The following is a 19,779-nucleotide window of genomic DNA, read 5'->3' on the forward strand; positions in this document are numbered from 1 at the left end:
GCCTTTTCATCTTATCTTACTTCACTACCTACATACAAGCTGCTTTATATTATATAATCGGCGTTAAGTCATAAAAATGGACTTTGATGAACTCATTTGATGCTAGTGGAAAAATACAAGCTGTTAGAATTTGTGTCCAGTTCAGAATGCTCTTACGCAGCGGTTCTCAACATGTGGGTCGAGACCCCTTGGCGGTCGAACAAGCCTTTCACAGGGGTCGCCTAAGACCATCCTGCATATCAGATATTTACATTACAATTCAAAACAGTAGCAACATTACAGTTATGAAGTAGCAACAAAAATAATTTTATGGTTGGGTCACAACATGAGGAACTGTATTTAAAGGGCCAGAAGGTTGAGAACCACTGGTTTAAGGCTTTCATTGGACAGGGTGCTTGAACAGTAGGGTGCAGGGAATAAAACATCAACTCAGAGGCCAGAATGTCTGGGTTTGAATCCTGACTCCACATGTGATGGTGATGAGACTGGCAAGTTACCTAACCCTTCTGTGCCTCTATAAAATGATGGTAATATTACCAGACTGTTGTAGGGATTAAAAGACATAATATATATAAAGCATTTAGAATAGTGCCTGGCACATAGAAAGAGTCTGGAAAAATGTTAGCTTTTACAATTATGTACTGGATTCACAGGTCCTAAGAGATGATATACTCATTCAGAAAATATTTGTTAAAAGCTTATTATGTTCAAGGCATTTGTGGGAATAAAATTAAAGATAAAAGATACTCCTACCAAAAAAAAAACAACAACAAAAAAAACAAACAACCCAAAAAAACAAAACAAAACAAGAAAAAACAGAGGAGTTACCATTCTCTGCTTGGAAAGATAAGCAGGTCATTATGATTCCCTGAGCGGGACTGAGTGTGTGTGTGTGTTAAGAGTATAAGATGACAACATTGGAGGCCTGAGTATTCATTCTAAGTATGACCTTGAGCACAACATTTTACCTCTCTACGCCTTAGTATTCCAATCTCAAAAAATGAGGTATTGGACAAAGTGGTGTCTAAATTTCCTAGGAGTTCTAGATTATCTTTATGAAATAACCACAGATCAACATAACATGGCCCTTACCCATTAGTGTTTAAAATACAATTCAGAGTCAACATAAACATATCTGACAAAGGAAGAACGTATGTCCACACAGAAATGAAAATAGGGTTCATGCTGTCATTGTGATCATCACTGATTGATACAGAATTTGTCATAAGACCTTGTACATTGGACATGGTCAGAAATAAAAAAGAATGCAAAATGAAGGACTAGATAAGGTATTTAGTGATAAAGGAAAACAAATTACCTTAGGACATACATAGCCATTTTCTGGTCATGTTAAAAGAGATAATGTAAAAAAGAAAATTAGCATTTATTGGTTGTTCTCTATGTGCTAACTATCCTACTAAGCACTTAAATAAGTTAACTCATTCTATTTTCACAATACCCTATGATGAAGGCACTACCATTCCCATTCAAAGATGAGGACATGGGTTTAGTGAGAGATTACATCACTTGTTCAAGGTCAACAATCTATTAAGTGGCGGAGCTGTGATTAGAATCAATCTAAACACTCATATATAAAGGAAATTACTGGCCTTGGACATGAATTGACATTGTTATAAAATGTAACAGCATCAGCTGAGGATGATTTTGAAATGAAATACTATCACTTAAAAGGCAAGAATTATCTAGGTTGCAGCACAGAATCATGTTAAAAAGATGGCCTTCTAAGTCTATGGCTTGAATCTGGTTTTAAATTAAAAATTTTTCTAAAGGCACTATGTGTAGTGCCTTTACACATATTCCATTAAATAATTGGAAATATGATCATTTTTTTTAAGTTACAAGAAGATATTTTAAATAGAAAGCAAAAAATGAATCCAAATCATTTTTAAGATATAGATACAAGAAGAATGGCCTGAGAAGCAAAACAAAACCACAGACATCTTTGGAGCACTCAAAAGCCACTTTCTTATAAGTGGTTGGAAATGGGTGGAGAAAATGGCCATTCAAAACCAGAACACTAGGCCTTTTCAATAAAGCTTTACAGCAGTTTGGGGGGGTAAGGGCAGGGACTAAGTATTAATTACATTGTTGGCTCCTCTCCATTTTGCCAGGCAAATATGTTGTCCAACAGAAAAAATCACTTCTATAAGTATCTATGACAGTCAAGGGTCATAGAAAAGTAATGTGTAGGATTAAGCTAGTAGATCAACATGCCATTTACGTAAAGTGTCTGACGTGCCCATGTGTATTTCACAACTCAGAAAACCTCTTTTTAAAAAAGGGAAAAAAGACTTTTAAAGGAGTCCTCTGTCTTCGCTTCAAATCACCAAACCCAATTACAACTTAACCATTCAAATCTGAAAAAGCTACTTTTATTCCTGAATTTGGAGAATATAGACAGTACCACTCTGGATTAATTTAAACCTGTGATTGCTGTCAGCACACTACTATTATAGAATAGTCAAATTTTTGTTAAGGAATATGGGGCAAACATGGAAACAGCTTTAGGTGGTTTTTTTAAAAAAAAAGATGGAAAGAACATCTCAGGAGGAACAAAATCCCCATGAAAGTCAACAGATTCCTTTTCTTACCAACAGCTTAAAAATAATCAACATGTTGGCACTTTTATTAGGTAAGTTTCTTCTACTTTATGAACATTAACTACTAATCTCCCCATCACCTGGGGGAGGGGGTAAGTGGTCCATTTTCCTACTTAGGGAAATCCTGGGGTTCACTAGGAAAATGGAGTGAAAATAGAGGCTTTCCCTGCCTCCTGTCTGGAATATCCACTGTCTAGACCACTATATCAGCCTGAGCCCACAATACATTTTTAAAGTTGTGAGTCAAAATAAATATAGAAGGTTAGAATATCTATATATATAAAAGCCTATGTGACCGTTCAACCATTCAACCGGTAGCTATGATGCACACTGACCACCAGGGGGAAGAAGCTCAATGCATTGGCATGGAAACATGGAACAGACTGATGAATCTCAGAGGGAAGGGGGGAGGGGGGAGGGTGGGAAGAGATTAACCAAAGATCTTATATGCATACTAGAGGCCCGATGCATGGATTCATGCACCGGTGGGGTCCCTCGGCCTGGCCTGTGGGGACTGAGCCAAAACTGGCTCTCTCCAATATCCTCTGAGGGGTCCCAGATTGTGACAGGGCACAGGCCAGGCTGAGGGACCCCACTGGTGCACGAATCCGTGCACCGGGACTCTAGTATTTATAGAAAATGATAATAAAAACCACGGCAATAAACAAAGACAAATACACATTCCCTGGGTGGCAAGTTATCAAAAACCTATGAAAGGGGACAGAGAAATTTAAGGAATGACTAGAAGAGGAAGAGAAAATCTTCCTTACATTTGATTAAGAAAAGATGGGATAAAAGAGAGATAGAAGAGGAAGAGAGGGTGGGAGAAAGAGATGGAAGGGGAGACAGAGAGATGATCTCTGGAAAAAATAACTGGAAGGCTATTTTGAATCAGAAAATATTCGTAAGTTCAAGCACTTTTCCATTTAACTGAAATGAAATAAAATTGAATCAATGTTTCACAAACACAGTCATCACTGTAATTTTACAAACATTGACAAAATAAAGGTAACTTACACAGACCAGAAGAATGTCCCAGCTTTCACCCCTTGCTTGGTGGCTGTGATCCATAGCTAATGAGGAAAAATAAGAGTCTTATAACGTTTTGAGCTTTGGTCAAGGAAGAAAAAAAAAGTTTTAAAGCATATTAGATCAGCTATCTGATACTTTACCCACACCATAAATTTCAGATTATTTGCAATGATTTTTTTTCACATCTGGAAATCAGAATCATTATTTCCATAAATGTTATTTGATCTGTTCACTGCAACAGCTTTCAAAAGCTCTGCCCTGATTCTAGTGGCATTTTTAAAAACTCTTATTTCATCTCAAAAGTCTGTTCTGTACCTTTCTTGTCTGATCATTGTTCTGAACATCGCACGTATGTGGCAGAACTCTAATCATCAAAGGACCCAGGAGTGGACCATATGTTTCCTTTACTATTGAAAGCCTACAGAGGAGAATCCCAATTTGGCACACAGATGTCAGGATCTCGAAACCTAGCTTTGTCTCGTTTTGCTTTAAACTAAGTGAATGAAAAGAAAGAGAAAGGTTATTTTTTTTTATTCTGGATTTTCCTTTGTATCTTTTACTTAGCCTATTAGGAAATGGAATTTTAGGAATAAGTTCCTGGAATAAGTTAGGCGAACCAAGCATTTCATTAAGTTTTTTAAAATATTCTTTCCAGCCCATGCGGTTGTCAGGCAGAAGATAGGGCCGTTAAGAGCCTGAGCTCTGTAGCTAGGTGGCTGGATGTTAAGCCTTGTCCCTGTCATTTACCAGCCTGCAGTCCTCCAGCAAGTTACTTAAGCTCCCTGAACTTCAGTTTCCTTTAAAATATAGGTAATATTCCCTAGCACATAGGCTTATTCTAAGCTGTAAGGACTTAATACATTTAAAGACCTTAAAACAGTGTCTTGGCATTATGCAATAATGGAAAGAAATATAATACAGTTATTCCAGAAACGTTAAAAACAGTTTAGGATGTGTTCCATTGAAGAGCAGTCTGTGAGAAGAAACCCACTCACTTTAGGAGGCAAACAGGAAGGAGAAGAGTGGCTTGTTGGTTATAAGGCCGAAGCAAAAAATGGCCTAGGAATCTCAGCCACTCCCTTTTCTGGTTTCATTGCATCCAGACTTTGAGGGTGTCTTACTGACTCCAGAGAAAACCTTTGGTTTTTGTGATCAAAGCGGTAATTGGGAGATGTAAGGCAGAGAGGAGCTCGGCCATGATTTCAAAAGGCCATGGTTTGAGATGGCTGGCCTGGGAGAGTGCTGCAGATTCCTAGCTCCTTAGGGGGTCAGGGCGGGGGTGGGGGGCATGAAAATCCTCAGCCCCCCAAATTGCAGCTGTTGCAGTTGGCAAGCAAGGGATGGGGCAAGAGAGCATAGGCACCCTGTCAGATCCCGGATGTCCTCAGCCTGGCAGAGGTAGGGTCCCGTGGGGATGGATCTGAGAGATAAGGATCTCAGAACGTTCCAAACAGTGTTCCAGGGTTTGGTCCACAGTATATTTCCACCTTATGTACAAACTCTGGCATGCCCAGGTGCCCTGGACTTTCATTCATTCATTCATGTTCCAGCACCTCCGTGAGCAAGTAGATGCACTCAAACTAAGTGCTGAGCACCCCACATGTCCTCAACACCACACCAGATCCTGAAGAGACCAGTCTCTCACATTAAGTGATCTGTTTGCATACTTACTTTAATTTCAGGGACACAGCTTAGAGTATTCATTTCCAAACAACTTTCTCGAAAACTGAGTGGCTTGCTATTTTCAAGAAAGCTGTACTAGGCAATATTTGGCAGATATGAAATGTAAGATCAATATGGGGTTTTCTAATGGATTTTTTTTTAATGCAATGTTGTCAAATGATGACCCTGCACTTTCAAATGTTGATATTGTGGAACACATGCTGATGTTGGCATTATCTTGGCAACAGGAAGCCCTATAAATAACTTTCAGCCAGTAGCACTCAAGGGACAAGATCACCAGAAGCGGGCTTCGCGGGGGTGCAAGGAGAGAGCACTGGGAGAGAAGACACAAGAGGGGGTGCTAAACGTATCCCGATGGCAAAACCAAGATCGTTTGTTCTTTGTACTTTTCTGAACTTTCCCAAATTCTTACAGTGACAAGTAACATCTTTGCAATTGGGGGAAACAGGTAACCAATTGTATAAAGAGAAATGTTCATGATGAAGACAATGTCAAGTTCAAATGTTTATTTCTTCTCAAAAAAAAAAAAAAAAAAAAAGAAGCAAAATATTCTCCCTGCTTTTTGGGAGAATTTTTCTAAAAGGAAATTGGCAGCATGGTTAGAAAAATGCAAAAAGAGAACAAATAAGAGCAAATACTTAAAATTTTACAAACACATTTAAAAATCTCAAACAAATGCCAGCAGTAATGAAGCCGACCTGTAAAGTTGGCCAATGGCACCAGACTAAAACATGGAGAGTGCTTAAGTTATGGCATATCATAAGCAGCCAGAAAAGTTCCTTTGCAGGTCATATGTATTTAAAGTTAAATCTAGTAATTACAGAGAAAAAAAGGCACTAAATCATTGGCCCAAAAGAAGAAAAGTGAAGTAGAGCCCATAGGGCCATAAAAGAGAGAAATGAGACAAATTCCTAGTTCCTTGTTAATTCAGAGAAGTGGGATTATGATTTCCCGGAATATAAATGCAATGTAAATTTCCTCAGAGGTTGGTAAAACAACACAGCTTAAAAAAAAAAATGAGCTGAGAAGACACTGGGTTTAGATACACCTGCCTTTAATCCCAATATTTCTTCCATTTCCCTGCTTTATCAAGAGACAGTTTTCAACATTTGTGTCCTAGATATTAGAGTTTGAAAAAGAGACAAGTGGGAATAATATTGTACCCTCTTGATATGTTATCATTGCAGGGGGGGGGGAAGCTTTCCCACTGCAAACAGAAGAATTTAAATGTGAAATCGAACACTTTCTCAAATTAAGTAAAGGATGCAGCTGAGGGAGAAGGCGAGGAGTTTTGAAAAAGAAAATAAGCAAAACACATTTTTCAAAAACATGAATCACTGTTGTAGTTGTTCTAAGCAGTTCTTTGCAGAGAAATGACTCCTTTGCATTCAAAGGCACGAACGTGGGATGCATTGAATTCTGGGAGACCTGCAGGAAGGGTGAGGGTCCAGTACCAGCAGGAGTAAACCAATCATTGAGATTAGAGTCAGAACAAACTAAGGATGTGAAGTCTGTGGGATGGTCCAGGAGAAGAGACTATGGACCAGTGTGGCTCTTTCCAGGTGGTTAGGGTCAAAGAAGGTGAGTGATGAAGAAGAGGAAGGGAAGTACAGGCAAATGGGCGTGCAGAACATTTCTATCCAAAATGCAGTAGTGGGACATCTACATGTGTCAGGCTGTGGGTTAGGTCCTGAGAATAATAAAATAAAGAAATCAAGGCCCTAAAGCAGACATGTGAATCATTTCAAAATGATATGGTCAAATTTATGATAGAAATCATAGGAAAACCCAAAGGAGGGTCCCTGAGCTTAGCTGGGGATGGGGGAGCTTAGCAAGGGCTACTTGGGGGGCAGATAGTTCAACTGCAATTTGAAAGATAAATTAGAGCCTATAGCAAGGGGTCAGGTGAGCAGAGTCCATCCTAAGCATGTGCAGATATAGTCAAAAGAAAGAAATACAGATTTCTAACAGTATATGGGAAAGAAACAACAGAATAAAGAAAAGATAAAATTTTCCTGAAAAGAAAGCAAAGCCTCCCACTAGCAGGATAATGAAAGAGACATAAAGTCAATCCCTTTAACTGCAAAGTTCACTCTATTCCAATGTCATTCTTCTCAGGCTGTCTCTTTCTTGAACTCACCATCTTTCCTGCATTTTTATATTACAGTAACTGTGGAGTGCGGCCTCAGGACCAGCTCCTTATATCACAATCCTGGCAGAAAACGACAGTGGGCCTAGCAACTGGAGAAGTGATGATAATGTATCGCTCCTCTTAGAAAGGCCTTCCTCCAGAAAATAGGGCTTTAAAAGACTGCACATCTGGTGGGGTGGTGGACTTGTTTCTCAGAGCCCCACATGTAGCGGGCCCCTTGGATTCTCATTCCTTCCCCATCTTGCTCAGGTACAGATTTAAACTGAACAGGGAATTGCCCACTGAGATATCTCAGTATGAGAAATTGCAGGATTACAGCAGAGAGATTTTTCAAAGAAACAAACACACTTAAAAAAAAATCCATTAAGAGTAACGAATTTGTAATGAGAAAAAAACTAAATAAATCTTAAAACAAAAGAAATTCCATTAAAATATGTATGGGAAATGTAGGATCATAGAGTGAGTGACAACTTCTAACAGCGCATTCTAAAGATTGACAAATTAAAAGCAGACTCAACTTTTGCTGAAGTGGCTATATCAAGATTTTTAAAAAGATGAAATTAAATTATAGAAATTATTTTGGGGAGCCTAATGGAGCCTAAGTTTGTTTCTATTCAAATTTTCAAATAGACATTGTACAAACACCTCATCCCATCTATTAGATTTTAAACTAGGTTAAGAGTGATTCTTATTCACCATTTAATCTGACCTCTATATTATTTAGCCAAATGACTTTCCTCGTTTCATCACTCCATAAAAATAATTTGAGCTTAACTTAATTATCTAAGATTTTTATTTTTTATAAATATTTTAATTATATTTTTATAAATATTCTCTCTATACCAATTATTTTTTTTACTGGTGTTTTATGAAATGTACAAGCTTCTTTGAGGAGGATATAAATGTTTAAGAAATATTTATTAAGGCGTAACTCTTCTTATACTATTTATAGTATCTTATACTCTTATCCTGTAGTTTTTTATAGTTTCTGCCCATGTTTTTCCTATAGGCCAAATTTCAATAAAATATATTTTTAAATTACAGCTACTATGTTCCTTGGAATTCTTGGTGGAGTCTTGTTCAAGAAGATAGAAGCAAAATCAGTTTCACCACAAATCTTGGTCAGCATTAGGAGAGGACTAAACTTAGTCAAATGTGTCAACTTCGAGCATCATTAAGGAAACAGGCAAACAGTCGAGACAGAGGCTTCACTTCACTGGGCCGGTTAACAGCGATCCCTCTGCTCCGTTTCTGCAGAAGTTAATGAATGTGTGGACTCATCTTCTGAGTCATGTCGACCCAGAGGAAACCTAATGTCAACATTTGGTGTAAAGCGATCCAATTTGATAAAATTACTATTTATCTCTATATCCTTTGTGGTTCCAGGCAAGTCTGCTTCCATGACAAAATTAATGCAACAGACCAACGAGCAACAGCTTGATGGAGTTCCAATTTCAATCATTTCATTTATACATACACTGTTTCTCTATCATAAACTGTGTGTGAAATCCACCCCGTAAACAAATTTCACAATGTTCACAACCTAGGTCATCATAGACTTCTGGGAGCCCAGCCTGAATAAAGACAGCAGAATCAGGCCTTCTATAAAGAAACACTTCTACAGACATACAGGAAGTCTCCCAATGTTTATTTTTTTAATGAAAAGTCCACATTTAGCCTTGTATGCTGACTTATTATGCGATATGAATATTTTTTCACCATGACCTTTTCTCATAGAGCAATACCATTTTTTTTTCTTACTTCATATTCTGTATTTAGCCCCCAGATAGCAGCAAACATTTCCAGGTATGAGATCATTTCAGGATGGTAAACACACGGATGTGTGCAGCCCCTGTCCACTCTTCTTGCCATGGTGACCCCAGAGAGGTCTGCCAGCCCTCTTTCCTAACCAGTGCCCCAGGGAGACACAGCCCCCAGTCACAGTTGACATGAGATGGAACCGTTTGCCATTCTTCTCCCACAGGTTTCTGATTGACTATGTGTACCGGGTTGTGTTTCTGTGGGGATTATCACCCTTCTACCCTCAGTCAGTTCTGTCCTTTCAACAACCATTGCCCTGCGTTGCTGCTTTGCTCATGTCTGACCAAAGCAATTGCCTAACCAAGCACATAGTCACAGGAAAAATATTATGTGGAAAGCCATTTTACTTTTGCCCAACCATTTAATCTGAAGTAAATAGGATAATTTCTTTCAAAGTATTAATTTTCTGGCCCAGCAGCAAGGTAGGATTCCACATATTACATGGAACTTCCAAGATTTTGAAAAAAATGGGTTAAACAAACAAAAAAATAATAATTAAATTACTGTGGGTTTCATCGAGTTCCCTTTTTTCAGCAAGTTTCCCTATTTCTGTACACATGTCACCTGGGCCAAAATTTTGGGGTAGTTACAGTTATTCACTCCTTTTTCTCATTGTACCCCCAAATCTAATAAATCATTAAGACCTGACTATTCCTTCTTCAAAATGTTTCTAAAATTCATCCCTATGTCAGCATTTCCACCACTATTACCCTAATGAAGATACTTATCATCTCATGCTTTTATAATCATAACTGCACATAAATGTACACACACATAAATATCTGTATATACACTAGAGGCCCGATGCACAAAGATTCTTGCAAGAATGGCGCTTCCCTCCCCTGACTGCTGGCACTGCCTTCACTGCGGCCCGGAGCCACCTTTCTGCCTTCATTCTGGCCCGGAGCAGCCTTTCCGCCTTCCTATGCTGCCCAGAGGCCTGGAGCGGCTGGGGTGGTGAGGAATGCCTGAGTCATTGCCATGGCAATAATGCAAGCGTCCCACCCCGCCCCTGGCTGCTCGGAGCCTGTGTATGCAAATTAACCCATCATCTTTGTTAGGTTAATTTGCATACTCACTCCTGATTGGCTGGCGGACATTGCAAAGGTACAGTCAATCTGCATCTTTCTTTTTTATTAGTGTAGATTACAGATGCACATGTATATACATGCCTATAGAAATACATCATACATGTATAAATACAGATACACATACATATTATATACATATACAGGGTGGGGCAAAAGTAGGTTTGTGAGTACATAAATAATTTATTCTTGCATTATTTTTTGTATGGGAAATAATACAATAATTAATAAAAATAATACTGGAAGAAACTGTATTTTATTTACTCACAATTATAAGCCGACATTTGCCCCATCCTGTATATTATGTACATACATACACCTACAGATATATACATAATAACAAAAGAAAGAAACATTGCTAAGTGTGAGAAAATTACATGCACCTCTTTTGTTGGTAACCAATTTGGGGATGAAATGTTTCAATGCACAGACACACACCCCAAAATGCAAAACTTACCGGTTGACCTCCCCACCATCGATGATTAAATTTCTCTCGCCCCCGAAGATGGAAAGTGGCATCAAATACAGGATCATACATTGAGTTGCCAACAATTCCATGTGATTCTGGATACAGCCCCTTTGAGTAAAAGGAAATTTATCACTAAAGTAACCATAATCCACCCACATTAGTTCTATTGTAAATTTTCTTATCATAAAAGGTTTTATAGAAACAATTTCTAAAAGTATGTGTCTGAGCAAACATAAATATTACCTACAGACTGATTTTAAGTCATCTGATAAACTTGACATTATTATAAAGAAATTTAATATTTGGCAACTGTTGCAATTTAATAAGATGGCAACAATTTTTATTATACCAAATTAATCTTTAATTGAAATTTACTTATGTACCTCCAAAAACATTTCTATGTCTACATCCATTTTTCCTTTTTCTAAGTTCTATTTCTACCCTAAACAAAAACTAATAAGCATAATTAAGCTAATTAAGGATGTTTTTAAAGAAGAAAGCAAGGTAGAAATGGAAGTATCTGAAAATTAATACATAGCAGCCCTTAAGTCAACATTTTTATTTGAAAATTCAGAGGTTTAATGTGTGTGTTCAGAGAAAACTGTACCTAAAAAATGGTTTGTTTTAAAGTTACTTTGACATCGGGTCACCTACAACGTCGTAAAAGGCATTTACTATGAACAGCTGAGGCAGTTATGATGAAAACAGAAACATTTTCTTTGAACACTAAGGAATATCTTTTAAAAAATCTCCCTTTAAGTCATTTCAGGATGAAATCAGCCCTTTGAATTTGTATCATTTGAAAAAATACTTACAGTGGCCAAAGTGTATAAGTTGGGGAAAGTTTTCGTCGGGTACACAGGCCTCATGTAGGGAGAATGTGTGCCACAAGACCCTGGGAACAGAAGTTTAGATCAGAACAAAAGAACTGGCAGGAATCACTTCGTGCATAGAAACCCATTCTATAAACCATCAAAGGCACGTGTTAATCTTTACTTTTATATTTCCAATAACAACATACATTTCCAGCCATGTGTCCAGAGATCTCAAAGCCCATAGCTGAACCGTTACTTTGCAGATCATGGATTACAGATGACTTACTTAGTTTTTCAATGTTAGGCATGACCTTGCTGCCTTTTTTCATGTATGAGGCACGGAAACCATCCACAGAGAATATGATTAATGGAGGGCGAACAAACCTGAAACATAACACATTAAGCTTTAGAAAAATGATTGCCACAGAGTTTCCATTATGCTGAATCATTCTCAATAATTGGGACCAATGATTTCCAAGATGAAACCAACGATACCGCTGAGCTTCCAGCCACATAGCATTTGTGGCACCTGAAGTCCAGAGTTAAATGGCCAAAATCATAAAATAGCAAGTGAAGGGACTGATACCCCCTAATGTACTTCCTCCATGGCTGCCTCTCACATTGCAAACAAGGTTTTTCACAATGTAAAAAGCTGTTATATTTGCCTAGAATATGCATTCTCTCATTTGCTATCTGGAAAACTTCTATTTGCTCTTTAAAACCCAGCTCAAGGTTTTCTCTTGTATAATATTAGTTGCTTACACTTCTGAATTCCTTTAAGATATCAATTCATACCTCTTTTATCATTTATACTAGAGGCCCAGTGCATGAAAATTCATGCACTGGGGGATGGGGGATGGGGGGTGGGGGGTCCCTTAGCCCAGCCTGCGCCTTCTCACAGTCCAGGAGTCCTCAGGGAATGTCCTATTGATGGCTTAGGCCCACTCAGGGGACAGCGCCACCCCCATCACACCGCTGCAGCCACCACCGGTCTCCCCCTGCAGGAGGCAACTGGACAGGCCAATCAGGGGATGGTGCTGGCCCTCCCCCACACACATTGCCCCTTAGCCACCACTGGTCCCCGCCCCCATCACCGTTCCTCCCTCTGCCCACTGGCAAGCGCCTTGGCTGGCCTGGCACAGCCTGCTTGCTAGCCCCGCCCCCTGCCAACTGGTCGTTCTGCCGTTCAGTAGATTTGCATATTATGCTTTTATTATATAGGATATGTTACATTATAGTATAATGATCTGTTAAAGTGTTTAACTTCTTCACTAGTTTCAAAGCACAGTTTGTGTCTGATTCATCTTTTTATTTTCTGGACCCACAGTAGGGCTTCAATAAATATTTATTACATACATACATGAATGAATGAATGAATGGATGGATATAAAATTAATAGCAGTAGCACTCCTGTCACTAGAACTAAGCACTAATAAAAATTTATTTTAGGTTTAATTATAAAATAATTGCAAAAATAATTTAAATTATTGATGATCTCTAAAATTTAATCAGTAAAGGGACTATACATCTAACTAGGGCAGGATCTGATGAAATAGGCCCTTTGTTATATTCTAAATATACAGTTATTTAATCAGACTTGAGACTACTAAACTATAAGCAAAACTGTTTCTGATAATTCAGCTAATATAGGCTTGAGATTATTTGAAGCCACATAATAAAAAGGCATATTTTAAATGAGTCACATATAAAGCATTTAGAGCAATTCTATGTGAGAGTTCATTATTATCATAACTATTATCAGTTAACAAGGCTTCTACCACTTAGACTTGTTTTTCCTCAAAAATAACTGAACACATTTTAAAGTCAGAAACCATTGCCATCCCATTCTAACAGTCCAAAGACATTCAGGTGGCCCATTACAGTTAAAAAGGAGGCCAGAATCGAGACAATATCTAAATATTTGGATTTAGCTCTAGCTGGTTTTGCTCAGTGGGTAGAGTGTTGGTCTGTGACTGAAGGGTCCTGGGTTTGATTCCGATCAAGGTCACATGCCCAGGTTTTGGTATCGATCCCCAGTAGGGGACATGTGGGAGGCAGCCAATCAATGATTCTCTCTCATCATTAATGTTTCTATCTCTCTCACCCGCTCCCTTCCTCTCTGAAATCAATAAAAATATATTTTAAAAAAATAAATTTAAAATAAATAAATACTTGGATTTGGTGTCCCAACTTTGCTTAAAACAAAAACATATTCCAACAAATACATTTATAAAAACACATTTGTTGAAAATTTTTTTTCTGACAGGCATTCTAAGGGTCCATGAATTTTCAACAGTTTCCTGAAAAGCGTAAGTGCCTTCTGCTGGTCCCACTTGAGTACTGGGGTGTCATCCTGCTTTGGTAGTAGGTCAGGTTTCTATAGCATCTTGTAGATGTTACCATCTCAGATGATATTTTTGGGTTCTAGAGTCTTCCCTCCACTCCCCCCCCCCCAAAAAAAGGCAAAAGCAGCACTTTAGGGGGGGACAAAACACACTAAAAAACAAAAAAAACAAATCTCTGCAGAAATGTTTCTTTCCTCCTTCAGTGACATTTAGATACACTTTGTAAAATCTCCAGCTAAGTCGGAGAATAGAGAATACTAGTCTCTGATATGTCAGAAGTGTTAGAAAAAATATTTCTGTGAATTTCTCTACTTCAAGATGCACATTGTAGCTTTTGACTTATTATTCACAAGTTCGCCTGTATAAGTGGATTTCAGTTTTGCATCCTTTTTAAGCATTTGCCCATCTATATCCTGTGACAGTTCATCAATTAATACATAAAATTTCATGCTATTCATAAAATATACTTACCCTGCAGGACATTCTGGTGTCTTTATTTCCTCACAGTCATCATCTACCCAATGTGACTCTCCTATAAGGAAAATGGGTCAATGTATTGGTGAATCAAATTATAGGTGCCATCCAGAGCCTTTAAGAGTACAATTCCAGGACCTGTGTCCTGGTTGGTATTTGTTGCTTATGGGACACCATCCAAAAAGAAACTCAGAAATAAAGCCTGGTGTCTGGTTTGGCTTCCTAAAGCACACCCATACACAACGGGAAATCTAAGGTTTAATAACCCCGAGTGGTGTTTATGCGAGCCTTCGGTGTCTAAATGGTTTCTAGATAAAAACACCAGTGGCGTCAGTGAATAACATTTCATGTTTGTTTCCCTCCAGAAATAAACTGTTTGGTCATTAGATGGAACATTCTCCCCGCCTCCCACTAAACATCTCAAAGCCAGAGACAGCATGGCACCACTTTTCTTAGGTTGAGAGAAAAAGCTTAGAATATGCAGGGACGATAGCTGGGAGATTGCAATAGATTATTTGCCAATGGATCTGTGTACAGCCCTTGAATTTAGGAATAAAAACCAATGCTTTCTTTCACTTTTATCTCCCACCAAGATCTGAGAGCATAAACTACATCTTCTAAGGACAGAGAAGAGAAAGAACTCAGATTTAAAAAACAAACAAACAAACAAAAAAAACGTGGCCTCTTTTAGAGAAAATAAAAATTATCAAAATAATTTACCTTAAATTGTTGTAAAACAAACAAAAATCACAAGCCTTAAACATAAGTAAAATTTGTGACCAAGACTTTGGAGAAATTGCTCCCATGTAAATAGCATTGGAAATCTCCCTGGTCAACAAGAATCTAAGTACTAACAACTGTGTAAGTAAGTACCACGCTCCCTAAAATGTAATAACCCAGGGTACCCTGCACACATGGGCCTCACAAAGGTATTGAAACTAGAATTTTAAACCAGCAAAAGCTGGTTTAATGATTCAATGACCAATGATACTTAGGACTTTTTCTTTATTTTCTCATCTAATAGCCTTTGTGGCTTATTGGTACATTTACTACATAGGGAAATAAAAGGGAAGAGGAAACAAATTTTCAATTAAAGTTATGCTTTATCAACAGTGACAATGATTATTTGGATAGGGGGAATTTTCCTAATTTAATATTAATGTAATACCTTCTTGCCACAACCGAATACTACACGTTTCAGAACTGATTTGCTTTTCCCCTCAATTTTTTTCTTTAACTTTTATGTTTAGTATTTTAAAGTTTGCAACTACAGTTGACATACAATATTATATTAGCTTCAGGTGTATAACATAGTGATTAGACATTTATATAATTTCTGAAATGATCACCCCGATAATTCCATTACCCATCTGACACCATACATAGCTACTACAATGTTATTGTCTAGATTCCCTATGCTTAACAGAAACTCTTCTTGAATATCCCATGCCACAGCTTGGAAGGACTTAAGTCAGACACCAAAAAGTGACTTGCAAACTTTACATAAAGATTCTTGGATCTTTCCATTAACTTCTATAAGTGGGTGCATGGCAACTGAAACTCCTTAAAGACAGAAACTGCATCTTATATTTTTGGTAGTCTACTAATCTGGCCTCTACTTCCAGATGCACTGGAGGTTAAATCCTAAAAAGATTATAAAGGGATATTAAAAACACTCACAGTTTCAATTATTTATTATTGGAAGAAAACCATCATATTATACCATCAGGCATCCAAAGTCAGTGCACACGCATGCATGGCTTTGGGGTAGGACAGGAGCTATTGACGCCCTGACCTTCTTTATCAACCTTCTTTACCTCGTCCGGCGGCTGCTAGTGCCTGGGCTTCCAACTGTCAGGACCTCTGGCCTCAGGGTAAGAACTCAAATTTACCTTCCCGACTGCTGTAGAGCATCCCAAAGTGAAACTTTACCTGGGACCGCATCCTTGCTTGCATCCCTCTGCCCCCACTTCCCTTACTCTCTCACATGGGTTTTTCTGCAGAATATTCCCTCAATAAATTCCACGTATGGCATTCCTTTCTCAGGCTCTGCTTCTAGGAAACCAAGGCAGGAACTTTAAACATCTCTTCATTACTGTGGTTCTAGCTAAATTCAAAATTTGGGGTTATTTCCTTGTTATTTCAGATCAGTAAGAGGCAGGGAAGCAAAACTAAGAAGGAAGCATGAGAAATGTAAAGGCACATCTCATTTCCTCCTCCAAAGCCCATAGCCAAGGCATTATATCCCCAATAGCCAGGATGTCTTGGAGTATCTCCAGTCTTTATTCCTTTGTTTTAATTTTTTATATATTTATTTTTATTGATTTCAGAGAGAGAAAGGGAAAGGGAGAGATAGAAACATCAGTGATGAGATAGAATCATTGATTGGCTGCATCCTGCACAGTCCCTACTGGGGATGGAGCCCAAAACCTGGGCATGTGCCCTGACCGGGAATCTAACCATGATCTCCTGGTTCATGGGTTGATGTTCAACCACTGAGCCACACCAGTTTTTATTCTTTTAAAGCTCAAGTCAATCCAAGGAAACATGTACCTTTGCAAACCACTTGGTAGTTGGTACAGCAGTCTCCCCTGGCCAAGCAGTCCTCTGAGCAGTGACAAGCATGGTCGTCATTTCTTACTTCTCCGCATCTGTCCTTGGTACACTCCCAGCCACCAGCTGAAATCGGCACAAGAAAACACTTTCGCTGCTTCACGCAAACCAAATGAAAGAGGCCACAATTGCTCACAAGGGTTGCCAACAAAAAGAGCTAAAAACCCCACATCATTTCATCTGCTTGTGAAATTAGAGTTGGCCTGACGCCCAGATGATATTTGGAGGACTTACACATAGAATGAATGCCTGATTTTTAAATCAGAGTACAAAGCCAAACATGATCGGGCTCCTTAGGGGGAAAAAAAATGGAACCCTTACTGATTGCGCACTCTCCTAAAAGACCCAATAAAATGTATGGGATCGGAGTTTTGTAATAGGGGTATATACCATTGTAGGCATAGTCACGATAGCTCAGCTCTTGATTTCCAAAGTAGCTTTACTTAACTTTAATCAGCTTGATATAAATGATAATGTAACTAACTGGCCTCTACTTCCAGATGCACTGGAAGTTAAATCCTAAAAAGATTATAAAGGGATATTAAAAACACTCACAGTTCCAATCATTAACCAAAGTGGAGTGCTACCTACACTAAGAGAGGTCAGAGTCCCTATATTCGTGAAGGCCAGGAGGCCGGTATGGACTTCTGTCGGAGCATACTTGATTGAGAGCTCAAGACTCAACTCTCCCCAGAGAATATTTTCAGAAAAGTAGTATTTTCATTTTAAAGAGAGTGTTTTATTATTTGTTTTGGCTTTTTTGTCCATTAGACTGTAAGTTCCAAAGCAGGAAAACACCCTCCCCGCTTTTTCACCATTCTATCTTCAGTGCTTGAGACTGTGCCTAGCGCAGATGTGGAATTCCATGAACATCTATTCCATCCCATTGAAAATTACCATGAAAATAAAATACGACTCTTTAAATTCAGGATTGCCATATTGAGACACTTCATAGTAAATTCATTTCTTCAATAAATACTTCTACTATGTTTTCCGTGTTCTAGGTGTGAAGAAGAGGGAAGACCCGATCCTGTCTGCATGGAGCTTACATTCCAATTGGGATAGACAGACCATAAGCAAGAAAACAGGATAATGTCAGCTTGTGCTGAGTGCTGGGAAAGAAGCAACAGGTGGCACTGACAAACAGTGAGAGGGTGGGGCTCTGGTTGAGGTAGAATGGTCAAGAAAGCCTCTTCTGAGCTACAAGACCCTTCAAGTCTTCATCTCCTAAAATATATCCTAAGGGGAAGGCAATGATTTTAAAAAGCCATGCTGCTCCTTATTAATAGCCTACTACACACCACTGTTAAGTGAATAAACAGACAAAAAGATAATAGTTGCCATTCTAGGGAATCATGCCACTACTGTTTCATTTCTATTCTTTTAGCGTTACCTTTGCATCCTGATTCAATTTTCTGATTTCATTTTCCTATCTCCACTGCCTTCTCTTCCCAAGAAGATTAAATGCTTGGAATTCCTTTATCCAGACCTAGTCCCAAGGAGCAACCATTTTCCAAGGTGACTTTGATAGAGATCATGGGTTTTTTTCCCCCTAATTCAAGGATAATTCTACCCTCCAGCATACTTTTATTCCTCCCCAAATTCCGTAAGGAAATCCATTTGCTTGCAAAACAGCATCACTATTAACAAGTTTGATTTATTGAGGAACTACTTACTTCATAGAATAATGAAGTTTTTAAAAATTCAGGGTTCAGAGTGAACTATAATGCAAGGTATGAGTCAATCAACTGCCTAATTTTCAAAGCAAGCATGGGAATAAACATAAAAGCATTTAGCCTTACTGGATGATAAGAAAGTTACCTATCAGATATGAAAAAAAAGACTTTAAAAATGAGGATATCCATTTTAAAAATGAGAACTGCTGAAAAGAGAGTAGTAGCTCGTGTGCCCTTGGACAGGAAGATAAACTTTGAGAGTGTAGTTTTTGTAATATATATTTAATTTTTTAAATGCATATACATTTTTTGCATATACATTTTTATCACACTCATAGGACTTTATCTTAAGGAAAATAGACAAAAATATAAATATGCATGAATAATGTTCAATGATACATTAATAATAGTAAAAATGTAGGGAAATATAAGTGCTGGTCAATTTCTCAATGAAGTAGGTTATATCTGTTCAATGGACTACTATGCAGGCATTCGGCATATATATACACACTTGTATAAATATAGATACACACAAAATAGTCAGAATTTACACTGAAACATTGATTGTGCTTATCTCCAGAGAGTGCTTCTATCAGCAAAGTAGAATCGCAAAGACTGTTTTCATTAGCCTTTTGTGGTTATTTAATATTTGATTGATATTTGATTCTTCCACATTTGGCATATGTTATCTTTATGCATGGAGAATAAATGACTTTAAACATGTTATTGTTGTCCATATTTATTAAACCTGGGAAGAAAGGCATGAGCTATGTTCAGAAAAGGCTAAGCTGGCGTCAGGAGATCCATTAAACTTTGCAAGGAGCTCTGAGATCAGGAATCCAGATGGCTGCCATGACGTGTCAGGGACAAGATACTCAACATAGAGAGGAAACGTAAAATGTTAGTTAGTTCCTCACTGCCAAGCAAACACCAGCTGCTGGTTTGAAAGAATGTGTTAGAGCCAACGGACTCTGCTGGAACATCTGTTCC

General features: G+C 38.2%; 1 protein-coding gene across 6 annotated transcripts in view; it reads right to left on the reverse strand.

The window, feature by feature from the left end:
* ENPP2 (ectonucleotide pyrophosphatase/phosphodiesterase 2) overlaps window positions 1–19,779 on the reverse strand; it is a 77,206-nt gene that overhangs the window by 45,267 nt on the left and 12,160 nt on the right. For all 6 annotated transcript variants that reach the window (XM_036338139.1, XM_036338138.1, XM_036338136.1 and 3 more), the window contains exons 4-9: window positions 17,054–17,179; window positions 14,498–14,558; window positions 11,968–12,065; window positions 11,682–11,761; window positions 10,855–10,974; window positions 3,639–3,694 (exon numbers count right to left, since the gene is read on the reverse strand). In XM_036338139.1, the coding sequence (XP_036194032.1) occupies window positions 3,639–3,694; window positions 10,855–10,974; window positions 11,682–11,761; window positions 11,968–12,065; window positions 14,498–14,558; window positions 17,054–17,179 (541 nt within the window). The remainder of the gene's footprint in view (window positions 1–3,638; window positions 3,695–10,854; window positions 10,975–11,681; window positions 11,762–11,967; window positions 12,066–14,497; window positions 14,559–17,053; window positions 17,180–19,779) is intronic.

This window comes from Myotis myotis, unplaced genomic scaffold, assembly GCF_014108235.1.
Source record: "Myotis myotis isolate mMyoMyo1 unplaced genomic scaffold, mMyoMyo1.p scaffold_m19_p_16, whole genome shotgun sequence".
NCBI lineage: Eukaryota > Metazoa > Chordata > Mammalia > Chiroptera > Vespertilionidae > Myotis > Myotis myotis.